The following is a 15,251-nucleotide window of genomic DNA, read 5'->3' as shown; positions in this document are numbered from 1 at the left end:
CTTTTTCTAAACAGAAATGCAGTACTACCATTTTTGATAGAGAAGCAGATTCCTCATTGTTTTTTTAGAAAATCTCAGTTGATGTGAACTCCAGAGAAGCATGAATTAGTACACATGTGGAGCTATAGTAGTTATGGTCATCATCTTTATAGTCTAGTTCACAAATCGGATAGAGAGAAACTTGGGGGGGGAGGGGAAGGGATGGAGAGGAGTGACTTTTGAAAACATGGGTATACCACTGCTAATCAATAAAGTCATTCATATTACCAGTAATAGGTTTACTGAGTTCAGGGACTTTGTAGAACTTGAGACTGCAAAGCAGATTGCATGCATTTTGGGATTGGATGGGTTTGACATTGTGCACTGATTTGCTTCTATGAGCGATTTAAAAGAAACCAATTATATGTAAACTGTAATAGTTAGGGTTGCATTGATAGAGATTTTTGGGGCCGATACTGATAGCCGATTTTTAAGGCGGCATGTTGGCTGATACTGATCCAATTTCCTATACCAGTCCGGCAGTTGGGAGAACTACATGCAGCTGGTAAGTCTGGTGTGGTGGAAGGGGAGGGGCAGGGAAGGGGTGTGTGGGGTGCAGATCAAGGCCCCTGCAGTGAGGGAGAAGTGGAGCAGGGGCTGGGGCAAGCGCTGCCTAGCCAGGGCAGGGTGAGCACAGGACAGAGCCGCTGCTTGGCCATGGGGCTGGAGGGGTGGCTCCTGCTGCTGCGTGCTGCTGGTCCAGCACTTGCCAACTGGTCTGGCAGCTGCTAGTGCTGCTCCCGCTGCTGCTTATCTGAAAGGACATGGTGGGGTGGGGGGTGAGGCGCTGCTCATTCAGGAGGACATGGGGGGAGCCTGTGCCCCCAGATCTGCATGGGGCGGGGTGGGAAGAGCCCTGTGCAGCCCCAGCCCTTCTCACGTTGCCTTGTGCAGATCCAGGGGCACACACCACCCTCCTGGACGAGGGGCGGGAGCAGTGGCAGGAGCCACCGGACAAATAGTTGAATGCTGGACCAGAGGCTGCTGGACGAGTGGCGCGCAGTGGTGGGAGCTGGCTCCTCCTCCCCATGCCCGCTGGACAAGCTGTTGCCCTGGTACTTACCCACCCTGCCCTGCCCCTACTGGGTAGTACTTGTCCCAGTCCCAGCCCCACTCCTCCCTCACCGTGGGGGACATTGATCTTCCCCTCCACACCTTTTCCATCCCCCCTCCCCTTCCACCACATCAGACTTACCAGCTGCATGCAGCTCTCCAAGCTGCCTACGTACTGCGCTGCAGCTGTGCACACGCACGGGCATTAATTGGCCACAACAGGCCAATTTCCAATGCGATCAATTTTTTTCATATGAGTACTGATCTGATATTGGACTGTGCACCTCTAGTAGTAGTCACCCAAATAGTATAATTAAATTAATTACATTTTTTTTGCCATGGTATATATAGCTTTTAATTTACCCAGGTATTTCCCAAACTACTGAAAGTTTAACCTTTCAGGAATATACACCCGAAGTATAGATGTCTCTGCAGTTCTACAATGCATGTAAATTAAGTTGGTTTCTCTTTTAACACTTGTCATCTGGACAGTCACTTCCTGTCATTCCTTTGGGGGTTGCACACCACGTTTTGAGACGTATTAACATATTCATCCCCTACCCTCCTTACAGATTTTGTACAATGCTGTTATTTTAAAGTATCTTGGGAAGTACAGTTAGTCTTTCTCTCATCATACCCTCAACCCCTTTCCCAACATGCATGAGAAGTACTGACTCAATTGAAATTCAAGCATTAACAGCATTTTTACGTTGTAACTTGTAACACTAATGTTTTTCCTCTGGGTTTGAGAGAGGATGGGGTGGGAGGGCAGCATTGTTTGGGGTCCCCCCCCCCATTAGTGGGTCAACCCTGAAAGATGATCCATTTGAAAATAATCAGTCTGTCTAAATGTAGAGTCGCATGGTGTGGAAGGGAACATGAGCTGTATAATTAAGATCAGTGCGTCTACCAAGTGAAATCAGTGTTCTTTTCAGAATCTGCTTCAGAAACAGGGTTCTAAAAAGTACTTGTGTGTGTTGCTGTTCTAGGAGGAGTAATTTTCCTACTGACTCTCACTGGGTCTTGTTCTCTTCAAATTTAGAATTTCTTCCTACATGTAAGCTTATTTTTAATAACAAAGCAATGCACTACATACGTGTATTATTCAAACTATGAAATTTCTTCCCTGTTTTCAGTTTGTGAAGTGTGGATATGCAGGCTCCAATTTTCCAGAACACATCTTTCCAGCTTTGGTTGGAAGACCAATAATAAGATCAACTGCCAAAGTGGGAAACATTGAAATCAAGGTAATATTTTTTTTTCTCCTATAGTGGGCAGAAACATTCAGAGTAGCCTTTCAGTTATATAATGCATGAAAATATGTTTTCTTCTGGTTTGTCACCCTCTGGCAGTCCTTCTGATTCACTGCTTTATTGAACTATGAAACTTTTCTCTGTTGGGTCATTATGTGGTAGTCAAGAGGGTAGAGAGATGCTACTGGGGGGAAAAATTCTTGGGATTTGGGTGGGGTTCAGATATGAACAGAAAGGGCCTCAAATCTTGTGAATGGATGTGGGAAAATCAGGCAAAAGCAGTTGTGTTGCCATTCAACCTTAATTCAAGATTATGGGAGAACAGAAGCAACTTAATGTGAGGTGGAAGATGGCATGGCTCTACAGTGTGTTAGCTGCTTTACAGTAGCTGCCCGTGTTCCTGCACTTATCACTGTAGTGAATGAAAGTTATTCCTTGGCGGCTTGCCCTTCTTTCACTAATTTTCATTTACCTGAGGGAGATGCCCCTTGTGAGCTGCTCTTCAGTAAAGCCTTGCCTTTCTCAGTCTCCCAGTAACTTGTTTAGGACAATGCATAATGACTATAACTGTCAATGTCTTACTTTGTGAATAGTAAAAAAATATATATAGCATAATAAAAATTAGTTGTAAGCCAGACCATCTGATCCTGTGTGAGATGCTTAACCTTGCTTGTATTTATTTTTCCTTATGCTTTGATTACTGATAGTAAAGTTAGTGCTTTACAAGGCACAGGAAGACACCTGGTCCCTATTCTGAGGAGCTTACAGTCTAAGAACTCTGGTGGTATTTCACGTTTCGAAAATAAACCTACATATTGGCCCGCACTGGGAAACTTCCCAGCGAACTTGGGAGCCTAAGTTTCTGCTTGGGATTACAAAGATAACATTTTGGTTGTCAGTACATGTGGTGCAGATTTCTTGAGTCTGCAAACAACGTTCGATTTGTTTATTTTCAGTTTCGATTTTTGCTGAACTTTACCTAGCAATGCAGCAGCAGAGTGAAGTGAGCCATTCCATGTCACTAATGATAAACTGTATAGACAGCCATGAAACTACCAGTTATATCTTAGTTTCCTGCTGCAGGAGACAGCGCTAGTTATTCCACTGAGGGGAAAGGTCTTACAAAATGCAGATAAGAAAGCTAGAGTAGCCAAGAGATCCTTCATTTAAACTTCCTCATACAGTCAGAAGCTGCAGAGCAAGAGATTTGTTCCTTTCACAGTAAGTAGGAGGATCTGGGCAGAAAAAAGGGAAGTGCCCCATCTTTTTAGCTGCTGTACTAGGGTTTGTTGAAGCCTCATATTTCTCAGACATCTGCTTACAGGAATGTGATGTGAAAATTAAATTCCCCAAGCAGAGTCCAGCTACAGTCCTGGCAGAAATTTCATTGTCCTACAGAACAGCTGGATGTGGCAAGGAGCTGAACTTCCCAGCAAGAAATTTCCCCTGATCTTCATTGGTGGAGCTGCACCTTGCTTAGACCAAAGGCTTTAGGGTTCTGATATATTTTTTGCAAGCGCTTACTTTGCCAGTGCAGCCATCTGGCTTTTGAACATGTCAAAATTTGATTTGGTGTAAACAAAGGTGCTAGGACCAGCTGAAGGAGGTGAGGGTTCTTTCTACACCTACCCACTGTATGTGAAGCTTGCCTTCCCAAACATGGAATCACTCTAATATGTTTTAATGGGGAGCAGGGCTTTGTGCTCTGATCTTTTTTTTTCTTAAAGAGTGTACAGCAATTGTTGTCATAAGACAAAACAAAAAAAAAAAAGAAAAAAAACACTTGAGAAGGAAGCCATGTGACACACCTCTCATCTCCCTTTCTGACCATATGGGGGATATTTTTGGTAAGAAGTTTGACTTGTCAAATTTTTACTATTGCTGTTTAAAAAAAATTTAGAAAAGTTATACTAACACTCAAATGGATTAATTTAACTACAAATGGTAGAGTTCTTTATGAATGTTTTAGAGTCCTGAGTATAGAAGGCTGACGAGATTTATTAATTTAACTTTTTGAAAATATTCTGCGAAGGTTTGGCATTTGTGTTCACCATATGCAAGAACTGAGTGAAATGGGCCTCAAAGAAATAACAAATAACAACAAACTCACAACCCCTCTTCCCCCCAACCCCTGGGGAAAAAAAAAACAAAACCGTGTTTGACAACATCTTCATCCTCCATTTAGGAAAAAAAAGAAAGAAAGCTGTTTCTCATATTCACAGCCCCACAGTTCAGAGAAATAAGTACACAATGGTTCAGTTTTCCCTGGCACAATTTCCCCCGAAATTCCAGCTTGGCTAAAGCAGTGGAGTTTGGGTATAAACCATGCTTTTGGCACTTGTTTATTCATACAGCTTTTGAAGTATCTTCAGCAGTTTTTGAACCTGGTTTGCTGAAAATGTCTGGCTCAGGGAGCCTGAACTATGCCAGGGCTTCAGCTGGATTTAAAAATCTGTTTTGCTTGGGCCAGTGTTTAAAAACAAAACAAAACAGAACAAAAAAACCAAACAAACAGGAGAGAGAGAGAAATTTTGGGTAGACAATGCCAAACTGTTTGGTTCAGTTCTTCCATTTTTATTTCTAGTTTGTATACCATAGTTCTCAGTTCCTATCAAAGGAAACCCATGTCTGCACATTTTGATTAGGTGAGTAAAATGGTCATCTCACCTAATATTTTTTCGCTCTTCTGCTACTGGACATGGGTTTTCTGAGTGCTGCCTGTACACCGTAATTGTCCTGATATGCTTACTACTAAACAGAACAAGTAAATATACCTTACTGAAGCTGATAGTTTTCAGTAAGTGTACATGACCAAAAGGAGACTCTTTTTTGGAGGGGAAAGAAATCCACAAGTTCAAGTAGCTTTTGTGTCATCTTTGTCTCTGCTTGTTCACAAAAATGCATATCTCAGAGTACCACAATGGTGGGTAATTCTCCTTAACCTTTTAGCACAACTGGCTACTGCCTGCCAGAACTTTCCCAAGTCATTGTTTTACTACTTCACTTTATGATGATGTGTTTCAGTTTGAAAAACCAAACCTGTGATATTTAACCAAATATGTTTGTTGGTGGATTCCATTTGCTCATAATTCAGTATGTTGAAGGAGCTACTTTTATCTTAATATATGTATTACTATTGTAAAATTCAGCTACCAAGGAGTGAGATGATAAACATCTTACACACAAAAATAAAGATTAGTAAGTTTATTTAGCAGTCCGTTAGCAATTAGTTACCTTCTAATACAGCATGTAGTTTTGTCTGTTCCAGATATACCGTCCACCTTGGATGAAATTTCATTATAAAGGAAAATTGATATGTAAAGGATTCTGCTTCTCTGAAGAGATAGTATCATACTGTGAATAAAAATGAGATATTGGTAACTAATGGAAACAAGTCCCTCCAAGTAGCCATTTCTGTCTGGGAAGAGCAGCAGTATCACTGAGCATAAGCTCATCCCTAACTACACTAAGTCAAAACGCTTCTAGCTGTACATCTCTTTTCTGCTTTATTTCTGCTGTGTACTTTGAATAATTTGAGGATTTCATTTAGGCCTTTTCTGACTCTCTTGCTTCTACCTTCTTTCTTCACCTTTCTTGACCTGTTGAAGTAGAATAACAAAAAGATGGTAAGTGAGGTGCCCCCTGTGCTGTTTGTTTCCCATTTTTGCTTGATGGGACCTGGTAGCTGTTATGTTCTTTTGATGCTTTTTAATGTTTGTCTTGTCCCACATTTTACATTCGAATACATACTTATTTTAAACTTCGTTCATTGCTTTTATTTAACAGCAACTTTTTCCATAAGATTATCTTACTGCTTCTGAATGTGACATGACCTCTAGTTACATGTAGATGCAAGAATAACACTTTTCTAGGGTGAAAGTCAGCTTGGTGTTCTTAACACTTTAAACTGTTTGATCTAATATAACAAAATGAGGGTTGGAAAAGATTCTCAAATTTCAGCTATCCAAATATTGGTCCTAGTACAAAGGGATGAAAAATATTATGTACCGTGACACTGATCCCTATTTAAGAGTTTAATGCTACTCTTCCTTCTCCCATGGGTTTGTGTGTGCGGGGTGTTTTTTTTTAGCATGCTCCTGAAGAGAATTGTTTTTCCTCCCTTTAATTTTGTTTAAGATGGTTTGAGGATTTTGTGTGACTTTCATCGTGCTTTAGAATTGCAGCTTTTCCTTTGGCCATGTCTATTCCTAGGTATACAAATCCAAAGCAAAACAAATTTCACTGAGGTCCTTTTAACTGGCAACTGTTAAATCAAATCAGAATTATGTAAATGCATTTGATAGTTGTAAAGTAACTTGATAATAGGTTTGGAAGGCTCATCCAGTCATGAACCTTCTAAAGCTTAGGAGGTTAGATTTCTAATTTCTTCCTGTAAAAGTGCTAAATGTTCTAAAAACAATCTATAAAATCCAGAAAAGTTAGTAAGGGACTCAATGGGGGGCACTTGATATAAACCACATTATAAACTGCTTTCCTTACTTGCTACCAGTAACTCCTTAGATTATTAAAGCTAGAAATAGTTTTACAATTCCAATTAGATTTTTCAATGTATACTTATCTTGCTTCTCTTGTCTTGGACAGAGAGATCAGCTGAGTCATGTTCATGCTGAGACTTAGGTTAGTCCCACAATGGTTGCAAGCTCTGTACCAGAACAGCTCTTTGTTCAAAAGCGGCTGTTTTCCTTTCTACATTGTAAATGGAATTCATAGAAAGAAATTCGTAGAATTGAATGGAAGTAAAATTCATAGAATTCTGCTGGTATCAGTACTTATAGAACATGTTCTTGGAAAAGAGGATGAAATTTGAATTTTCTTTTTTAAATACAGTATTAGGCCAGGTCTTGAGACTTTTCTGGAAGAGTGTAATAAGCTGTAGGGAAGAGGGACCAAAAATAACCTTTTTTGTTCAGCTTTCCTTTATACTTGTGGCAAATACATTTATTCTTGTACTGCTAGCTTAGATGTGCTGTGTTTTGCATAACTAAGTTCCAAGTAAAGAATAAATATAAGGGCTATTTAATCAGTTTGGAAATTACTGTGCAAACTTTATGCCCACATGTGATTCATAAGAAAGTATCTTACTGGGTTTTTTTGGCTTGGGTTATTTAGTTTTTGGTGTGGAACAAATTGGATATAATTGGGTTATAATTATCTGTCTATTCTCTTAAAACCCAACTTGCACAGGCTTATCTAGACCACTGTTTCAACGTCTAGCGTGAAACTTCCAGTCCCTTATTTGCTTTTGCTACTGTTCTGTATGCTTATGCATCACTCATTATTCCTATTTTGGTAATGTGCACAGAAGATTGCAGCATGCATGGAAAATTACTCTGCCAACCCCACCTACTACCCGTATGTGCTATTTCACATCTCAGTCTTTTCAAATATGAATATTTGATAAAGGAATCCTGGAGATGTCAGTGGTGAAGAGCCTATACATACTAAGGTCTATTTAGTGTTTCATTGCGACAAAATACACTGTGTATTGGCAGCTTCCTAAGGTAAGATTTATTTAAACATGTAAAATTTTCCAAACATGGCTCAAAGTAAAAAGGCCTATTTAGTGTGGGTGTATGCCAGCTTGATATAGTAAGAGAAGAATTGTTCCAACTTGCATCTGATTGTGTGTACTTAGACTGTTTCATGCCTTGAAATTAGCTTGTATATACTTAAGTGAAGAGTGCATAAAATATTCAAACTGCAAAAGAATAATTAAAAACTTGACAAACTTTGACACATCCCTCAATATTGTGACTTTATAGGATCTTATGGTTGGTGATGAAGCAAGTGAATTGCGTTCCATGCTGGAAGTTAACTACCCAATGGAGAATGGCATAGTCCGGAACTGGGATGATATGAAACACCTCTGGGACTATACATTTGGACCAGAAAAACTTAACATCGACACAAAAAACTGTAAAATATTACTCACAGAACCACCGATGAATCCAACAAAAAACAGGGAGAAGATTGTAGAGGTATGATTTTTACCAGAGAATGGGGAATCTCTGTAGAGAGCAACAGCTGATGATGACAGGTACTAAGGTATAGCTAACAGGTACAACTGTATTGAAATAACTTAAGAGCTATTCAGTGTCACAGTTCTCCCCCTACTTTCTGGCTAGAAGTTATCTTAACCCAGTTTACTAAACTTGATTTAACCAAGGTCAAACAGACTTCCTTAATTCTAAAGTTTAAGCTGGTTTTCATTCTATGTAAGGTTCTTCACCAAGAAACTACTGAGCTCTAGGCACTGAAAGTTTGGATATTTTGGTATGTTCATTCTTATTTGTGCATAAATAGCCTGATGCTTAATATATAGGTAAGGTCTTCCCAAAAAAGAGGTTAATCTTCATTAACCTCTTTTCCCTCAGTGCCATAATCCTGAAGTATTCTGAGCAGATCTAGTTTAGAAAAAAAGTTTAACAAATTCATGCTTGCCTTCAAGTGTGGGAGCAGTCATGCTGATTTTAATATATTGGATCAGTAAAGGAGACTTCCTTAACATCCTGGCAGCTCAGGTCTTAAAAAATTTAATTCCAGTTGTTTTTGGTAGGCCAGCAATGCTTACAGTAGAAAGAGTAGAATATTAATGTTATAGATGGGGAAGTAAGGAAAAGTTTACTTGGCAGAATGCGTAGTGTTGACTCAGCTGCTTCCAGCAATCACCTAACCTTTACTAGGTACTTGGGATTATCCAGTGGGAAACCATTTTAAAAAAAAAAAAAAAAAAAAGGAGAGTTTGCTTCTGGCCCTTGAATGCCACATTGCAGCCTGAAGTGGGAGTGATCATTTAGGGTCTATTCATAATTTACACACCAGGGAATTAGACAATTATACACCCACATAAACTTTCACATAAAACATGACTGTGCATAAATCACATAATTCCTGGGGTGTAGCTGATGAGTGGGAAGAGGACCTCCTGCATACAGGAGAGGGGAATTGGGTGTGGAGTTAGTGGGTGGGTGTGGGCCACCCTGCCCCATTCCCTTCCCCACCCCCCACCCCATGGTGGCAACAGCTAGTGGGTGACCCTCAGGGTGCACCTGGCCAGGGCAGGCAGAAGCCCTGGCAGTGTGTGGCTGCAGCTGAGTGCCTGGGGCTGCATGTGGTTTCTACCTGCAGTGCTGTGAGCCCCATGTGCTGCCATGAATCCAGCCCAGTTTGGCCCGAAGGCCCTGCAAGCAGGCTGAACTGGGCTGGCTATGTGCCACCCCCAGGATTTGCCAGAGCCACATGCTGCTTGGGACTGCTGTGGCAGAGGTGTGTAGGGAGGGGCATTTGGCAGAGGAGCTATACTGGGGATGTGCATGGGGTGGGGGTAGGTAGCGGAGGGGGGAGCCCACACCCACCCATAAACTCCATATACTCCCCAACAAACCTCACACATTCCCATATCCACAGCCTCCCCCCACACACACTTTCACAAGCCCCTCCACACACACACACACACACACACACACACACACACACACACACACACACACACACATTTCTAAAGAAGGTACAAATAGTGTTATATTTAGTTTAATTTGTAAAAATAATAATAATATAATGTAATTTTGCCTACTTTTGAATTGTCTGCACAGAATTTTAAATTTTTCTGTGCAGAATTTCCTGAGGTATAATAATCTGTTACAGGCTTATAAGTGCCTCGTGAAAAGCCTACATTGTTTTGGTTCCAATTTTTAGTAATTTTGTCTTAAAAGCAGTTTTTTGAAGGACGGTAATGTGAGAAAAATAGATAATTCTGGCAACAAAACTTGCTCTTAATAGAAGGAAAGCTGCTTCTGAATAGAATAATTTTGTTAGTACTTACCTATTAAATCTGTCAACATGTATTTGTCATGTAGTGAAATGACAATTATAAATGTTAGAGAATAAATATTTGCCTTTGCAAATTATTTTTTTCCAATTTTAGAATTGTATTGCAAAGTGTAAAGGAAGTAACCAATATGCATATTTTACTTGTTTAAAATGTTACATACCTTTTTTTCTGTAAGTGTTTCATTTATAAACTTAGGTTGCTTACAGGCCTCGACTGCCCTAGGTTAACAACTGTTGGCAGGCACTTACTGCTTAAATCAGGTTACTTATTTTTGCCTGCTTAGTTTTTCCTTGCTTCCTTTTTACAGTAAAATGCTATATATCTGCCTTTTTAATTTAGGAAATTATTTTGTGTACATGCTAAATAATGGAAGCTACAGAAGCCTGTTATTAACTAATGGTAATTTGAATGCTCACCATCAACCTGGGTATTTTGCCACATTTGTCTTCCATGTGAGGAAGCTCATCCATTCTGCCTTGCAAACATTTATAACTTCATGGCAGGGTGATCTACAGCTTGGTCTTGGTATGTTCCTTGGACTTGGTGTCTTCAACTTCTTTTTTTCTCAAGTGTGCTCGCACAAAAATAGTTTAGAAAACGTTGGTTTTCCTAGTTGCTTGCAATGTGCTTGAGCTAGCCGAGTTAAGGCTTTAATCTTGTGCAAATATACTGTTAAATTGAGGCATAACAATACTGCCTAGTACCTTGACATGTGTTCATCAAAAGATCAACATACAGAAGTATTTTAGATATGTTCTGGTTCTCTTAAATATAAAAAAATATATAATTTTTTAATTTTTATCTGAATCATTTTCCTCCCATAGAAAAATATTACTATTCTGTAGCCTACTCACTGACCTAGAAAAGTCCCCTTCCAGTTTTTTCTTTTCTAAGGCAGAAATGGCAGTAAAGCACCTAGCTCCTGTTGACTTACTTTCAGTAGGAAAGTGAGCTTCTAGTTTAATCAACTTAAGATGCTGAAAGCTACTGAAAAGGCTTCAGAATACCACAGTGCAAATGCCGCTGTTCTGTGCAAGTTAACATATGTCCAGGTATTCTTCGACTCTTGTCAAAAGCCTGAGATGAGGTGAAATGGTCAATTGCTTCTGACTCATAGCTGCAAAAAAAATTGTTTCCTTTGCTTTTATTTAAGTTGTCTTCAGTGAGGACTAGATTCCATGAACCACTATCCTCTTATATATGGAGTCTGTTTCTTTAGTACTTAAAATATTTTAATGATTTATAGAGCCTTGAGCCTAAGGTAAGTACTTTTCTTTCATAGTTTAATCTATATAAATAAAGGCTTTTGTGAGTAGCATACAAGATGGTATGTACAGGGACTAAATAGAGATCTATCTATCTATAGTTAGCGTAAAGCATTGCTTTGCCATTTTTTTTTCAATCCAGGAGGTCTGTTTGCCTATTCCAGGTGGATGTTAGTGGATTTTAAAGAGTTACTTTTACCTTGCATTGCATGCAATAAGTAACATTAGTGAACTAAACTATTTGTACTGTATTTATTCCAATGCAAGAAGGTGTTTTTCCCCCACCCTCCATCAGCAGGGAGGGGAACCCCTCATCTTACATTTGTGTACAAGGAAACTTCACTAAATACACTGTCTATCATTAAACTGCTGCCAAAAGCAGCAGGTGCTTAGTAATGGAAACCAACTACAAAGTTGATTTAAACACAGCTAACACTGAGCATGACCATAAAACACATAGCCTGTTTTGGGGAAACATGCTGATTAGAGTCTACCACAAGGATAGGTTAGCACAGCTCATCTAAATAAGATGGTGCCTATTGAGCACAGACTCCCCCTTCTCCCCCTCCCGATTTTTACTTTTTCTGCTGTAGCAGTGGGAGGTAGACAAATTCAAGTTAAATCTCCAATAGTTAGGTTCTCTGTCTGGAAAATCGTAACAAATTTATAAATTTTCCAGATAGAGAATCAGATTATTGGCCGGGGTCATCTTGTATTCAGGGTTGTCTTTATATTCAAGTAAATACAGTGTATATGCTCCATACCCTAAACGTTAGAAACTCATTAATAAGGCCCCAACATTCATAGAACTTTTTATTTCTTCTTCTCTTTTTTTTTTTTTTCCTTTTAAGGGGTGGGAGGGGTTCATTATTTGCCACCTGGTTTCTGACCCTATGGCATATATTTACATTCACATTTTCTCCATGATGACAAGGTGAGGAACTTATTTTTGTAATGAAACCTGATACTGTTTTGCATTTTACATTTCTGAAGGATTTGTTTTCCTAAGGCACCAAGTCATGAGACCACAATAAAATGAGCTGGCAACACTGTGTTCCTTTCTGTCTTCACCCAAGAACATAGAGCAGGAAGGAACAGCTGCAGGGAATAGCCTTGTGGTATTTGCACTCACACTCACAATTGGTCCTGTGTGCAGATTTATTGAAGCTTGGACCTGTTTTATAGCTTTCAGCAGCCTTCTTGCACATTTAACAAAGGCTAATTGAATGAATGAATCAAGTAATTTTGGTACCTGAAAAAAGTTAGCTTTATAACTTCAGTCATAGAAGTATATACACCTTTAACAAACAATTCATTCCAAAGTCACACTTCAGTAGTAAAGTACTTGGCTGCTCTACAATTGTTACCTCCCACTCATTGATAAGGTTTATTTTCAAAGTTTCATCAACCCACAGAGAAGTTTTTTTTGTTTTTTTTTAACAGCATTAACCCTTCCTTGTTAAGTTGTCGAATGCCTTTGTCAACTTTAATTGGTATTATTATTATTATTATTATACTTGCATTAACAGCAACTGCTGTGTAAAATTAAGTATTACTTGTGGCAAAGTAAATCATGCTAACTTTCATATGGTGAAAATCTGATTTCATATTAGCATTCCAAAAAGTTGGTAAAGATTGAAAAGTACAAAGGATCAACTTCTGGTCATTGCCCCAGGTTGTGACATAATGATGAATGCTGCAAAATACATATGACAGTAAAGATTAGATTATGCAATATGTGAATACTAAGTTAAATGCCCTTTAAGATTATATAAAGGTTTAGCAATTTTTGTACTTATTAGGTGTTTTCTTTTTTAGGTAATGTTTGAGACTTACCAGTTTTCTGGAGTATATGTAGCCATTCAGGCTGTCCTTACTTTGTATGCCCAAGGTAGGTAAAGGTAACTTAGAATGTTTGATTTCTTAATGTGTTGTTTGGCTGAAGTTTCAGGATGGTGTGCAGAAAAGACCTTGGGCCTAATTGACTACATACAGGGTCCTTGTGTAATTTAAACTTTAATAAATTTGCTTTTAAATGCCTTGTACAGATTTTTCTATCATACCTACAACCTAAGTTATTAAAGTTTTGGGACGACTAGAGTACACAATACTAGACTTCAATATAACCACCATTCATCATGATACAGTGCTCAATCCTATCTTCCAACTCCTTGAAAATGTTTCCCAGTTGCTCTTGAGTTACTGCACTAATTGCATTGGTGAACCTATCCCTAAGTTCAACCAAAGAACATGGTTTTGACAAATAAACTACAGTTTTAACGTGTCCCCATAAAAAGAAGTTGAATGGCGACAGGTAAGGTGAACGAGGTGGCCAAGCACTTGGTCCACCTCTGCTATCCACTTCTCTGGGGAAAAAGTAATTTAGGAACTGTTGTAAATTCAGAGCATAGTGGCACGGAGCTCCATCTTATTTAAGAATAAATTTGTTATTACTTATAAAGTCTAGCATTGTGTACTCTAGTTGTCCTAAAACTGTAATAGATTTGCTTTTAAATGCTGTTTACAGATTGTTTCTATCATACCTACACCATAAGTTATTAAAGTTTTAAAAGTGCTTTATGAAGGCCCTGTATAAGTAAGCACAGCTGACTGGATCTTCAATATTGTAGGGTTTATAAGGAAAAACAGACTATCAGAAGTACTTGTTGCTTGTAATTTATTTCTCCTTTCCCTATAAAGCAAAATATTGTTATTGTTAAAATGTAGTCAGACTGTCCTCACATCTCTGACATTTGAAATGTAATTTTCAGGGAGCCCTTAGTGTATCTTCGGATTTCAAGAAGATGCTTTAAGACCAACACCATTATCTTTGACTCCTTCTAATTGAAGCAAATTGCAGTGAACTCTGGTTAACTTTCTGTGATGGCTTATGTCCCAATTGTTCTGATTCCTTAGTGGTGCTGCACCCACGTTCCCTGCAACCTAAAAGTTACTGAGAACTGGTTGCATTATTTGCATTCCCTTTGGAGTGCAAATTGACCCACTGTTTCTTGGTATTCACTTCTTAGTATTTACCAAACAGTTGTGAAAAGGTTTATGTGATTTGGGTTTATTTTAGGTTCAGTAGAGAGAATAAGGTTGGCTACTGTTGACAAGCTGAAATAAATCGGAGTGGAGGTGACATTCTGTCTCCTTTGACTTAAGTGTCAGTTTGCTATTAACTGCAGTAGGACTAGGATTGAAAGAGTAAATTTCAAGCATGCATGTTAACTTGACTCCTTTCATCTTTTCTCGTTGTACTTACCATGGTTCATGGTGAATTTGACCTTTTAAATGGTAGGCTATGGACCATCTTCTCCCAATAAGAGCTGTAACTACAACTTTTAAGTCAAGAACAGTAAACTGAGAGAACTTATATATGTTGGTCTGTTGTGCTACACGTGTTGGATATTAGGAAAAACTTCTCACTAGGAGGGTGGTGAAGCACTGGAGCAGCTTGCACAGAAAGATGGTAGAATCTCCATCTTCGGAGGTTTTTAAGGCGCAGCTCAACAAAGCTTTGGCTGGAATAATCTAATTGGGGATGGTCCTGCTTTGAGTAGGGAGTTGGACTAGATGACCTCCTAAGGTCCCTTCCAATCCATATAGTTTATGATTAAGAACAAGATATTAACAGCTGAACATGGATATGTGTACAAACTATGTGGACAAGGCTGAACTCCTCAACGAGTTCTTCGCCTCAGTGTTCCTAAGCGAGAGGCACGACAAGTCTCTCACTGGGAATGTAGGGAGGCAGCAGCAAGGCACCAGACTTCCATGCGTGGACCC

The 15,251-nt window shown here is 39.2% G+C and overlaps 1 protein-coding gene across 2 annotated transcripts in view; it reads left to right on the top strand.

Annotated features, from left to right (window-relative positions):
* ACTR2 (ARP2 actin related protein 2 homolog) overlaps nucleotides 1-15,251 on the top strand; it is a 35,331-nt gene that overhangs the window by 7,285 nt on the left and 12,795 nt on the right. For both annotated transcript variants that reach the window (XM_019549164.1, XM_019549163.1), the window contains exons 2-4: nucleotides 2,229-2,339; nucleotides 8,129-8,344; nucleotides 13,281-13,353. In XM_019549164.1, coding sequence (XP_019404709.1) covers nucleotides 2,229-2,339; nucleotides 8,129-8,344; nucleotides 13,281-13,353 — 400 coding nt within the window. The remainder of the gene's footprint in view (nucleotides 1-2,228; nucleotides 2,340-8,128; nucleotides 8,345-13,280; nucleotides 13,354-15,251) is intronic.

Source organism: Crocodylus porosus, unplaced genomic scaffold, assembly GCF_001723895.1.
Source record: "Crocodylus porosus isolate Cpor-Errol unplaced genomic scaffold, CroPor_comp1, whole genome shotgun sequence".
NCBI classification, from domain to species: domain Eukaryota; kingdom Metazoa; phylum Chordata; order Crocodylia; family Crocodylidae; genus Crocodylus; species Crocodylus porosus.
Note: the sequence above shows the minus strand (reverse complement) of the source record. Positions and strands in the feature narration are given on the sequence as shown.